The 12162-nt window shown below is 34.6% G+C and overlaps 1 protein-coding gene and 1 long non-coding RNA gene across 4 annotated transcripts in view; one reads left to right on the top strand and one right to left on the bottom strand.

Moving 5' to 3' along the window:
* Dh44-R1 (Diuretic hormone 44 receptor 1) overlaps positions 1-12162 on the bottom strand; it is a 76346-nt gene that overhangs the window by 2316 nt on the left and 61868 nt on the right. For all 3 annotated transcript variants that reach the window (XM_033349407.2, XM_076627936.1, XM_033349408.2), the window contains 7 exons: positions 11690-11879; positions 6650-6743; positions 3333-3426; positions 3072-3152; positions 2314-2390; positions 677-796; positions 180-365 (listed from right to left, as the gene is read on the bottom strand). In XM_033349407.2, the coding sequence (XP_033205298.1) occupies positions 180-365; positions 677-796; positions 2314-2390; positions 3072-3152; positions 3333-3426; positions 6650-6743; positions 11690-11879 (842 nt within the window). The remainder of the gene's footprint in view (positions 1-179; positions 366-676; positions 797-2313; positions 2391-3071; positions 3153-3332; positions 3427-6649; positions 6744-11689; positions 11880-12162) is intronic.
* LOC143305168 (uncharacterized) lies at positions 2628-4708 on the top strand. Its single transcript, XR_013061896.1, has 3 exons — positions 2628-2786; positions 2860-3023; positions 3976-4708. It is a non-coding gene; the product is annotated as an uncharacterized LOC143305168 (long non-coding RNA).

Below are 12162 nucleotides of genomic sequence, written 5' to 3'. Positions count from 1 at the left end.
CGAGATACGAGATAAAGGGAATAAAGGGAAAGCAACGATTACAGAGAGTCCACGGAAAGAAATGTATCCATGTTTCATCAAAAGGAAAAGTAACGCGCTACAGATGAGACCCTTTTCGAGATTTTATACAGTGAGGCAAGCTAGTTCTTGTAACGAGATATATCTTTCAGTTGCATTACCTGCGAAGAAAGGAACGCGGCTCGAGTGTAAGAGAATGCATTAGCAACCTGACCCTCCGTTGGTCCCGTCAGTACCAGCACGTAAGTTACCCCAAGGAGAGGTATCAACACGAGTAACGCTTTACTCGCCTTTCGATACTGCTGGGTTTCTGCGTTCGTCGCTGACCAGAGCTTTGTTATCAGCACCTGCAACGAAGAATCGTTGTAGCGATGATTAGACAGAGGAAAGTTTAGATGGAGAATAAAATAAAATAAAATAAAATAAAATAAGTAGAATTGTACTTCTGAAAGATGGCGATGATTGATAGAGATAAAATTTAATGGGTATCATATTTTGTAAAATAATGTGTTTAACTATAAGTAACATTCGCTTACGCTTTTACCATAAAATCTAATTGTTTCACTGACAGGGCTTCGTTGCTGACGATCGTGTTGTTGATGTTACCTCAGATGTTAAAAAAAGAGAAAAAATCGGCCGTTTAAGTATATGTACTCACCCACATTATCATGAAAAGAAACATCACGTTGATGCATAACACCAAAATAGCGGGGGCTTGGTAGAACCAGTCGTAAGCATGTGACACCATCCAGGGACAGTGCTTGCCCAATGCAACTTCCTGTGAACATTGTTGGCTACAGTGCTACTGGAAACTAAGCCAATTCTCGGTTAACTTTATTAGCAAATGTCGCGTCGTTCAGTTTCTTTCCCTCATGGTTTCTTTCAGCTCGTTGACTTTATCTATTTACTACGTAAGATGTCGGGAAAGTTTTGCTGTACACCGAGAGAAGCAGATACAGATGCATGAGTCTTTTTCCTAGGAATTAAACGCTCAATTTTAAACCGCTGGGGAGCGAATAACGACTCGGAGCATTGGACATTACGTAACATAAGTTACTTAATTATAGACATGTTGGATTGTTGGAAACTTCTCTTGGAACACGTAAAATAACTAAAAAAAAAGAAGAAAGGTCTATGTAATATTTTATCTTCGATTGAAGAATTAAAACTGAACCGTGGGAACACGGTTTCAACAAAGGTGAAAAGTCCTTAATTAAATTCGTTTGCTGACGTACATCCCTTGAGAATATCTTTCCCTCTTCCTGTTACATCGTATCGACTACTCTTCTTTGTCCTTATTTTTCGTCCACATCGCGTACCTCGCCGGTGTGTTAACGCGGATCGTATCTCGAAACCTACATTACGATATTTCTCGATATTATCGGCATTCATAGCAGGAAATTAGGGTATCGTCGAAAGCTTGAGGATCTTGGTGTCAGGTATTTTCCCTGATCATATAATACAATAAGTAGCAAAAATATTCATATTGTCAATTGTCGTCCTCGATAGATAAGAATTGTAAAATATATAGTGTAAGAATAACATGAATCTTTCACAGTCGGCAATAAGTATTCATAAGGTGGTATGAATACTTATGTGAGTCATTATAGTACGTAGTATGAGGCGCGAAGCACGCATTATATATATTTCTTACATCTTACGGTTTTAAAATACCTGTAGAGGACTTGTGTAGAGGAGGTTGATCGTGACATTTATATGATGAGATTGCTCGTTGTTGAAACTGTCATGTGTATTTTAAAATAGTTAATAAATAAGTACAGATAATGTTCGCAAAGACGTTCGTACTAACGGATTCGCTAAGACAGTGTATAAGTCGCAAAGTAAGATCGCTGATAACTCGTTGATAACTGACAGACACTCGGTAGATACTGCTTCGCGCGACTAACTGATAACTGATAAATAACTGAAATCCTTACGATCAACTATCCTCTACACAAGTCCTCTACATTGGTGACCCCGACGAGATTTGAACACGACTAAACAATTCAATCATACAATCATACTCTACAAGTCTCCAAATACCCGTATTAATTAATTTAATTTCGTAAGATTTCACCTTTTGTGAAACGCGATGGAACTCTGTGAAGAACGATTGCTTCGACCACTCCAGGTACAAAAATATTCAGATGAGAAAAAGTTAATAAATAAGTTGATAATAAAATAATAATTCCGACGTATAATAACGCAATAGATATTTCAATTCGTTCTTTTCCAGTTATCTAGTCTTTTTAGACCTTTTGTTAATATTTGAAGTTTATGTAAATTTTCTCGTACCTGATTTGGTTGGATCATGATACTTTGATCCAACGATTTGGCGATAGCCCACATGGTGATGAAGAGGACTGGTATTCCTGGAATTATAATACGGCATACTTAAAAACACAATAGTTTTTTGCTAGAAAAATTTGTTCACAGACTAAGATTATTGTAATCGATAACAATAAAAAATTATATAGAAAATTTCAGACTGTGTGAAGTAAGATAAATTTTAGAGAGCAAAGATAAACAAATTTTTTTTCCAAATTTCGCATAGTCGGATTGTACGCATGCTTCGGTGACTAAATCGTTCTTTTTCTGCAACGGGGATACGTTGCGAATTCAAAGCAGTCGATATTGATTTTTAGTTCATCGAGTCGAAGCATAAAATCCTGATTATTAAGATTCTCTGCGCTTCGAATATAGATTTCACGGAAAGTCACAGTATGAACGAATATGTATCTTCCGCTGAGCGAGAAAAGAAATATTAGGTTGGTATATTTGGAATACCGAATTTTAAAATCAAACTTTCCTTATACGCAGTTTCTCTTTTATTTATTTCAGCGCCGAGCGTGGTCATTCGTTAAAACGTAGCTGTTCTCAAAATACATAATACCAGAGTAATAAAAATTATCAATTCCAGACATTAAATTTATGTTCCCGGTAAAATTTGCTCTACAAAGAATACAAAGTTTGCACGGTGTTTCTTCGTTGATCCGAGTTACCGAGTGAGTAGCAGCGCTTTGAAGAATAAAAATGATGTCGTGAAACTTTACCCCATCCTATAACAAGACACAGCTTCAACTTGATATTATCGCCTGTGAAAGTCTTGACGACCAGTAGGAACAGATACAGGCCTGAAATAAAAATACATAATTTACATATAATTTGTGTAATTTACAATCATTGATACGAATAACAGATTATTTAAATAATTTCAAGGTCACGAATAAAATTATTCGATACGAAAAATAATAAGAAGGAGTGTCGCGATTCGAAATCCGAAATTGTAATATCGACAGACCGAATCAGATTACCTTCTACGAACATCCAAAAGTAATTAGTCAATTGGAAATAATTCAGCAGAGACAGGAAAACGATACAGGTTGGCACGTCCGGTTGCATGGACACCTGGAATAATTGTTCAATCTAAAAATTAAGCTGAACGATGATCCAACGCTCTCGTACAACTCGACGAGATGTTCCATTTTGCATTTATGCAAAAAGAAAAGAGTAAAAAGAGAAAAATTATCTATGGCATGCGTGTGCAAATTTTATCATCCGTAATGAAAAATTGTATTTCTATACGCGTATAAGCACCTACATAAAACATTTTAATTTACATATAAATGTAGTATCGTATCTAGGGTAAACATTTTATCTTTCTTAATGGAACGTCGTGTTTCTGTCCGACCTGTTATATTTTAATCCAGTATAATTGAATGTGTATACATTTTTCAATTTTTTTAAAACGGGAAACCAATTAAAATCATATACCTATCGTATCGAGGTACCATATTAAACATTTGAGATATCATCCTAAAAAATGAATTTTTATATTTTCTCAATTTCTTTCGTTTCTATAAATGAAAGACAAATTGTAGAGCATATTATTTTAATCTACGAATTTCTGTGATTTATAATTGAATAAAATTCTGAGTATTATTATTTCATTTTTAGTTGCAGTAGTTGCAGATGAACTGAAATAATCCCATTATCTTCACTTATAATGGTGTCTATATTAGGGAATAAGTATGAGTTAAACAAAATGGAAACGAGGAAGAGAAAAAGAGTCGAAGGAGGTCGAGTAAGTCATTAGAATTTCTTAGTGGTAAATCAATAATAGGAAAGCGTTGGTTTCGGAGTGTGTAGTATATATTAGATAAATTTTATAATAATTCATTTTTCTAATTCTATTATATTCTATTTCTTTCTATTTGTCTATTTATTTCTCTATTTCTGTTATATTTTTTCGAAATTTGCAGCGATAGAAAAACACAATATATCGGAGATGATCTAATTATATAATAACAATAAAACACTTGTATGATTTTACAAACAGTAAAATTTCTTTTACAGTTGATACGATATTTCTTAATGAAAAAATCAACTGGAAGTATTTTCTACCACAAAACCCTTATCACCTTTAACCGAAACATTTATTTTTTCCTCGTTACACGCATTCCTCCTATGTGACGGCCACATACAGAGGGAAAAATGGTAGAAGAATTGGTAATTAAAAGCAGCCCAGTGAATTGAATTTTACGCGAGGCCAATTTCACCGTAACCATTTCATCGTTCGTATTGGCCTTTTAATTATCGAAAAACCAAACGCGCATCGACTATTCCGCAGGCGTAATTAATTTTCCTTTCTATCGGTTCGTTAGCGCGTTACCAGAGGTTTTGCGACCGATGAGCAAACACATTTCCGGTTCCTCGTCGGTGAAGCAAAACGCTATTCGACTAATTTAGCGACGTGATACCCTGTCCGTGTCTGAAACAGTTTAGCTGTTTCTCCTGGCATAATATTTTAAGTTTCTTTTAGCACGATGATTCTGTATTGGAGATAAAGCAAAAAAAATTTAGTTTTATTCGGGTGTACGAGAACAGATTTTCATTGAAATTGTAACTACAAAGACAGCATATAAAAAAGCATCGGAATGTTCTCGAAGTATACGAAAAAGATTCTCGTTAAAATTTCTGTACTAAATATTGCAATAATAATGTATTGTAACGTGTTAAAATATGGTTGAATTTGAAGAATTGCGATTGTATCAGATTTTATTGTAAAATCTTATGCAATTTGTATTTGTGGAAAGTTTGCGATCAAATCTCACACGAAGAATTCTTTCGTGGAAGTTTCATTCAAGAAGTTTGAAACGAATCTTCGCTCCAAGTTCAGCGTATGGAGTGTAAAATTGAAAGTTTCCTCTTTTGATAATGTCGCTATGACAAGTATAAGAAATGTTTGCTTCGAATTCCGTGTAACGATTGGAAAAGTTGATGGAAGAAGAAATTGTGAGGGTAAAAATATTAAGCAAATCCTTGGAATCTTTCCTTAGAATTTCTTCTCTTTCAGTCATACAAAAACTTAGGAACCACGTCAAAGTATGCAACTTTTTTCGCGTGATAACTTGTGAACAGGAAAATACTTAAACTTAAAAATTGGTATCGTTCACCTTTATTGGGAAAATGGTTTCAATCGACATAAATCAAAATAAATTTAGGTTGAAAAAGCTGGACGAATTTGCCCTTCTTCTTTCTAAATTTCATGGAAAAATTTAATATACGAGGTTTTCTTCCAAAGAAATATTCTAATTTTACGTTTCTGCAACAAGTGACGGCATTCTAGTTCTCGTCATTTTGTAGGTCAGGTTTTGTAGATAGTTTTTATCCGAAAGTAATAAGCCTTTCCATTTCTTTTCTACGTCTGTTCTCGAGAACAAAAGGATTCTGTGATAAAAAAGAAAGTGGAGCTCAAAGAACAATTATTTCGAGCAAATATAATCTTCCGTTTTATAAAGGCAAAGTGTTAACGATAAGAATGCTAAATTTCATTTCTCCCATGAATTAAAGGATGTAGGTGGCTATCTGATTACGTCAATTGGTTTTTTCATTTAATACTTTATCGTTCAACCGCAGTATGTGTATTGTTTCTACTTAGTATACACATACGTTTATACAGAATAATAGTAGTATAACTACGTTTGTACAGAGCGGAGCGGTAATCGTAGTGTATCGGATAGGCAGTGGTTTTACATGAAACAATAACAGAAAAGATTGAAATAATATTTTTTCACACGAGGTTTCGCTTTCGAGAAAATCGGCTTTAGAGATTTGACAACTATATTTTAATTTTGCTAATTCCGAACTGAACAAGAGTAAATAATCGACAGGGGTTTAAACTACATTGGGAAATAAATAACAAATGTAGAATATCATCTTTTCAGAAGGTGCTACATTTTCGAGAAAAAGAAATTTGGAAATATATCATGCGCGTGTATCAGACCAGTTCGTAATTAAACACATTTAAATCTTATTTTCTTGAAAATGGAGCTTTAAACGAACAAATATTTTCACAGGTATAATAACCTTCCGTTTATTGTTTACTCATACCTAACCGATACTTAGGCAAGTTAAAGTATACTCGACAAATTTCTAAGTTGGATTTTCCCAGAAGCGAAGCGCCGTATGAAAAGTTTTATTCTATATTTTCGATTATCTTTTCACGTAGCATTGCTTCCTGCTCGATTGTATTGCGATTACCGCAGCATCCTGTATACATTTAATAAATAAAATTAATTACTCAATAGTTAAAGAGTTTCAGAGGATATTGTGTTTTCCGTGAAAATACCTGCATCACGTTGTTTAGAATCCACATCAGGTCTGCAAGGATGTAGGTAAACATCAAGTTCGTGTGTATGTTGTTTCTGATGCATCTGAGTTCCCTGAAACAGAGTTAACGATTTATCAAGTAATTTTTGCGGTCTTTTGCTACATTGCTCGTACTGCTCAATATTCTTTAGAACGAATGATGAAGTTTTCGAAAAATTATAGGTATATGTGGATTAAATAATTAGTTAAGAAAAGTTTCGATTCATCTTATTTCTGTTTTTGTAAAAGGATAAATAGACAAAATAACGTATAACAAAGACGAATGAATACAAGTAAAAATATCTCCCATAATTATGATTAGACGCACTTTGTAACTAGTTTCGTAGAAACTAACAAACCTGTACATGAATCACCGTGACTCTTTGCGGACACAGTTCGAAGTTAAGCAGTCTGTGATTCTGTGTTAAACAAAATTACTGCAGCAAACTAGGTTCTAACTGACCCGACGTAAACGAAACGATGCGTCTATCTTAATAACGAAGACATATTTGCTCCAACAAACAAGTAATAATTTATAGCGAACTTTTTACAAACAGACTTGATAGTTACGTATATGTAATATAACATTTGTATATATATATAAATATGTATTTTTGTATATATATATATAAAAATGTATTTTTGTATATATATAACATTTAAATGTAAAAAACATTTTATTATACTATGCAGGGTGAGTCGGAAATTGTAGTACAACGGGACACGACATGCTTGTACGTGAAAACATTAGTCGAAAGTGGATAACATTTTTTCACGTAGAATCATCTCTTGTCTGGTTATACTTCCGCACCACTCTGTACAGATATAACGATGACCAACACCATAATCCAATATAGAATTTTAATAACAGTATTACACGCGTAGAGAAGTCACTTGCCGCTGGTGACAGCAAGTTTGTTAGCTTGTTATTAATTTGTTAGTTGCAGTGGCACTAAACGGAAGTTTACATTGCGTTGATGGCTTCAGCCAGCGGATAACTTTGAAAATTTGTTTGAGTTTCGTCGTTTCGGTTGGATCGTTTCTCTCTTGCAATTCGCAGCATACGCTGGGACATTGTACACTGCACTTTTGAAGGCCAGCAACGTATGGCCCGCGTGCGATGCGATTTACTTCCATGCGACGTAAAATAATTCTTGAATTAGATAGATATGTGACGCTCGTGGATCGCGCTGTTTCGCAAGCAACGTTTCACTGGCACAATATTATGGAAATAAAGGTGAGACGATGATTGTACATTGAATTTCCGGTGAATATCAGGTCGGTGAGTTTTAAGGTAGTTCGACCTCAGTTTTATCACTGGCAAACAAGAGGTAAAGCGGCGTGATGTGCAGTCGCTGAATAATTTCAGTAGAACAGCGCCGAATTAGTCAGACGTCGCCAAATACACCTGGGACAGCCTAGTCGTTTAGATCATAGTCCCTATTAAATTTGATTCCTCTGAAGTTTGAACTTGATTAGTTAGTTAATAACGTTTATTAAATTTCGTTTCATTATTAATTATAGTCAACTGTATTCGTTCGAGGTACTGAATGAATGAAGTGCGTTTTATAATTACAAAACAACTTTCAATCTTTATAGGTTGCTTTATATCTTTTTGTAGGAAGTTAATTAAAATACTGATAAAAAAATACGGACGTAAAATGATAATACCAAATGTTAACCCTTAACTTACTCTTCCAACCTACATTTTCGAAAGAAATAACTCGAAACATGCACGTTCTTGTTCCAGAACAATACAGTGGCGATGTTATAAAATAATCGGACAAAATCGGCCAGGATTAACATTTACGTGTACGAAGGGATAAATTTGGTTCCATACGTTCGAATTGATTGAATTTATTAAATCGCATCGGTCGCCTTTAGGCCGATACACAATTTCACGTCGAACCTCTCTTCCCCGATTAAGTTTTATTCCAGCGCATGATTTAAAGCAAATTGTTCCGTGCTATGCTTTTAACAGCAGCCATTGCCTTTCAACCGCCACGAGAGTGTTTCGATGCGGTCGGTCGCAAAAACGCGATTAATTATTAAGCGAATATACGATACATACGCGACAATGATTGATACGAAAATAAGGAAATACAGCCGTATCGAATACTTGAAACAAAATCCGCTCGTGGTGATGTAAAAATCTCTGATGTCATCATGTGTTTGTTTCGTTTCCTTTTCTTATCGTTTGATCGATACAAAAGTCAGTCATCGGTCTGGACCAGAATCATTATTAATGTTTTCGCAATCCTTTCTCTTAATGACTAAATATAAAGATAATACTAAAGGTGGTCTTATTGAATATTGATATATCGTTAATATAATAAATAACTTATTGTTCGAATACTATTATTTATAAAGCACACGCTATGGATAATAAACGATATTTCAGTGTTATTTTACTTATAAAGCGGAAGTGGATACGGTGCAGCTACTTCTTCATTCCGTGCAATAACTCCAACGATGAGAAGAAACGAGGAAAACAGACTTCTCGCAGTATTAAAAGAATATCGTGTCTCACAGCGTAGAAACAGAGCGATATAATAATATATTTATTTAAAGCACAGCGTCGTTTCAAACGAACAAAATTAACTAGGATGTTTTCAGATAATTTTCTACGAAACGTTCCAAATTAATTCGGAGATAGGCCATCAAGAAAACATGATAATTGTTGATCTTCTTTCGTGTTCTCGTTAAAATGGTGAATAAACAGCTTATTCTCTTCCTCTTGCTAGAGGTCTTTTCGTTTATTTATTAAGGCTCCATTTATTAAGTTAATTATGTTATTTTTGATTATATAATTTATTTATTCATTATGTAATAATTTATCATATTTTGAGTTAGAAAAACGCCTGTCATGCAGGAAATAATATCTTTCACGTCGTTAATCTTGTGGTAGAACGTTGTGAAATAAAATCTAAATTAATAATTGAAAAATATGTATAATATCGAGCGTAGATTGGTTTAATTAAATATACGATAGTTTTGTTGAAACCAGGTAGAGTTAACATTTTATTTTGAGAAAACTGATGTTTAGTGTGCATGAGTCTAATATATCCGCCGGAAACCACGGATTCACCACGGAAGTGCGTTTCAATCCTAGATACTCTTAATAAAATATCCCGTGTTCCGTACATTCGAGCACTATACTGAGTTTCATATTACCTTCCTTGCTCTGTATTTCTGAAATTCCTCTTTGCTACATAGATTTCGGTCTCAGAACTTGATAAGAGCTGGTTACAAACGACCCCAATGACGACTGCTTTGATTAAGATAAATAAAGATATATAATACGTACATTAGATTCTAATTAATTTTTGTACATTATACGCTAATAACAATGCCTTGAATAAATTTCTTTATCATATTTAAATCTCACGTAAGAAAAATGAGAGGAATTTGTAAGAAACGACCAAGATTCGGCTACAGAATCGAAGCTTTTACAATCGGTTTGTGGATTCTATCTTTCGACCATTGCATTAGCCTGAAGTATCCCTCAGTAAGCCTTACTTCCAAGTGAAACCATTTGCTTTCATGGAAATATACGCTGGTGTATGCTGTTTCTTGGAGATAAATGAAAGTAGGAGAATTGAAGAATGAAGAAATAGGATTCTGTCGAGGGTGATCCGCGCGATAGGAAGCTTCAAAAAATTGATCTGAAATTCTATGTAAAGTAAAACCGAGGGATGATACATATACAGCATATATTACAGTTGCACTTTTTCATCTTTCCTTTTTCCCCATGTCCCTTTCTACTTTGCTCCGTGAGTATAGTATATGTGCTTTGTCTGAATATCTAAATTTCGTATCTCATCTGGATTTTCACGATAATATTCGAGGATTCACTAATAAACCATCCATATTACCATCTACCAATAAATCCCTCAACTTCTCATCTACTGTACGCATTATATTAATTAAAAACTAATATTACATTTGTTTTTAAAGAAAGTAATCACCATCCTTCACGCAACGAAATAAGAACAAATATTACGATTAAACCACGTTCAAAAAGTTCAATCCGACTTGTCCTAGATGCTCTTTGAAAATTTCATTTATACTATTTCCATAATTTCACTTCTTCCATACTCAGCCCATAATCGTCCCTTTACCGAATCGAAAACCGTAACAATGGTTCGTTAAATTTATCTAAATTCGATCTACTTTTCGATCAAATTCCAGTATCACGAACACGTTTTGTTTGCGAATCTGGAATTTTACGCTTCCTCTATTTCGCAATTCCATTCTCCCGTAAAACCCATTTTTGTGCTCGAATAATAATCCTTCAAAGCTTATCTTTCAGTTACATTCGAACTTTTATCCCACGGACGGTTGCTTTTATCCAACGACCGTTGGTTTTATTTAACGAATAGAAAGAATGCGTTATAAGGTTTGCTCCATTTTGCGAGGCTCCATTTCCGGAGGCGATGGAAACACAGCACCTTTCAAACGATGCGGTTAATAAATGATCAGAATTGCGAGTGCCAGGTGAAACGTCGTTTCCCTGCTCGTTAACGTGCACAGGGCAAAAAGATACTATCGCGTTTCTTTGAACATGCCGACCGACCTATGCATAGAAGGCCGAATATTCGTTTACGAATATTTTTCATCGATTTCACGGTGCACCGTACATGCAAATCGCTATCATACTACGTTAAAATTCCAAGTAAAATCTAATCTATATGAAAATTTCGAAGCCTCTTATGGATCTCAAGACGATTCTCTCACATTAAATTATAACGATAGTTTAGTAATTATATAAATATAGTTTAGTAATCTATTTATTAATAGTCTATAATAATAATTTTTCTTTCCACGAATCTTCTCACACCTTTAATAAGTTCAAGACGAAAATCGTCTACTCGGAAATAAAGAGAAATCTCTTAATTGTAAATGTTACATATATTGTACAATTTGGTTTCTTTTTACGTTTCTAGACAAGTATCAGCTTTTACTAATATTCTACTAGTATTCTGAAGTTTTTAATAAATGCAAAACGAAAATCACTTACTTGCAATAAAGAAAAATAGAAACGGCGATGACCAGTGTAAACAAGGAGATGCTGTATCCAACGAAGTAGATTGTATTTGAAATAACCTCGACACTGCCCTCGATCTCTGGCACGCGGAGATCTCGGCAGAGGCTGTAGTTGGTATAGTTGCTCCAATTACCGTCTAGCCTGCACCAGCGACTCGCGTTCTCTGCAAATGATCCGAATTAGCCCCATTAGTGTTCACGAATTTAACATCCCGTTTTTCTATCTAGGAATACGTAATTACTTTATCACAGAAGCACTCGGTGGGATTTGATACACGTGATGTAAAAATTGAAGGACTATTTCCCACGAGAGAATAAACTCAAAGTAGATCGGTTTTACGGGCAAAGTTCGAGCAATTTAGTCGGGTGAATTGGAATTACCGTAGAGATGACCTCACCCGGTTACCTTTGATCTTTCGTAATCGAAGTATTTGGCGATAGAAATGA

Source organism: Bombus vancouverensis, chromosome 3 (assembly GCF_051014615.1).
Source record: "Bombus vancouverensis nearcticus chromosome 3, iyBomVanc1_principal, whole genome shotgun sequence".
In the NCBI taxonomy this organism is placed as follows: domain Eukaryota; kingdom Metazoa; phylum Arthropoda; class Insecta; order Hymenoptera; family Apidae; genus Bombus; species Bombus vancouverensis.
The sequence above is the reverse complement of the archived record's forward strand: the minus strand, read 5'-3'. Positions and strand labels throughout refer to the sequence as shown.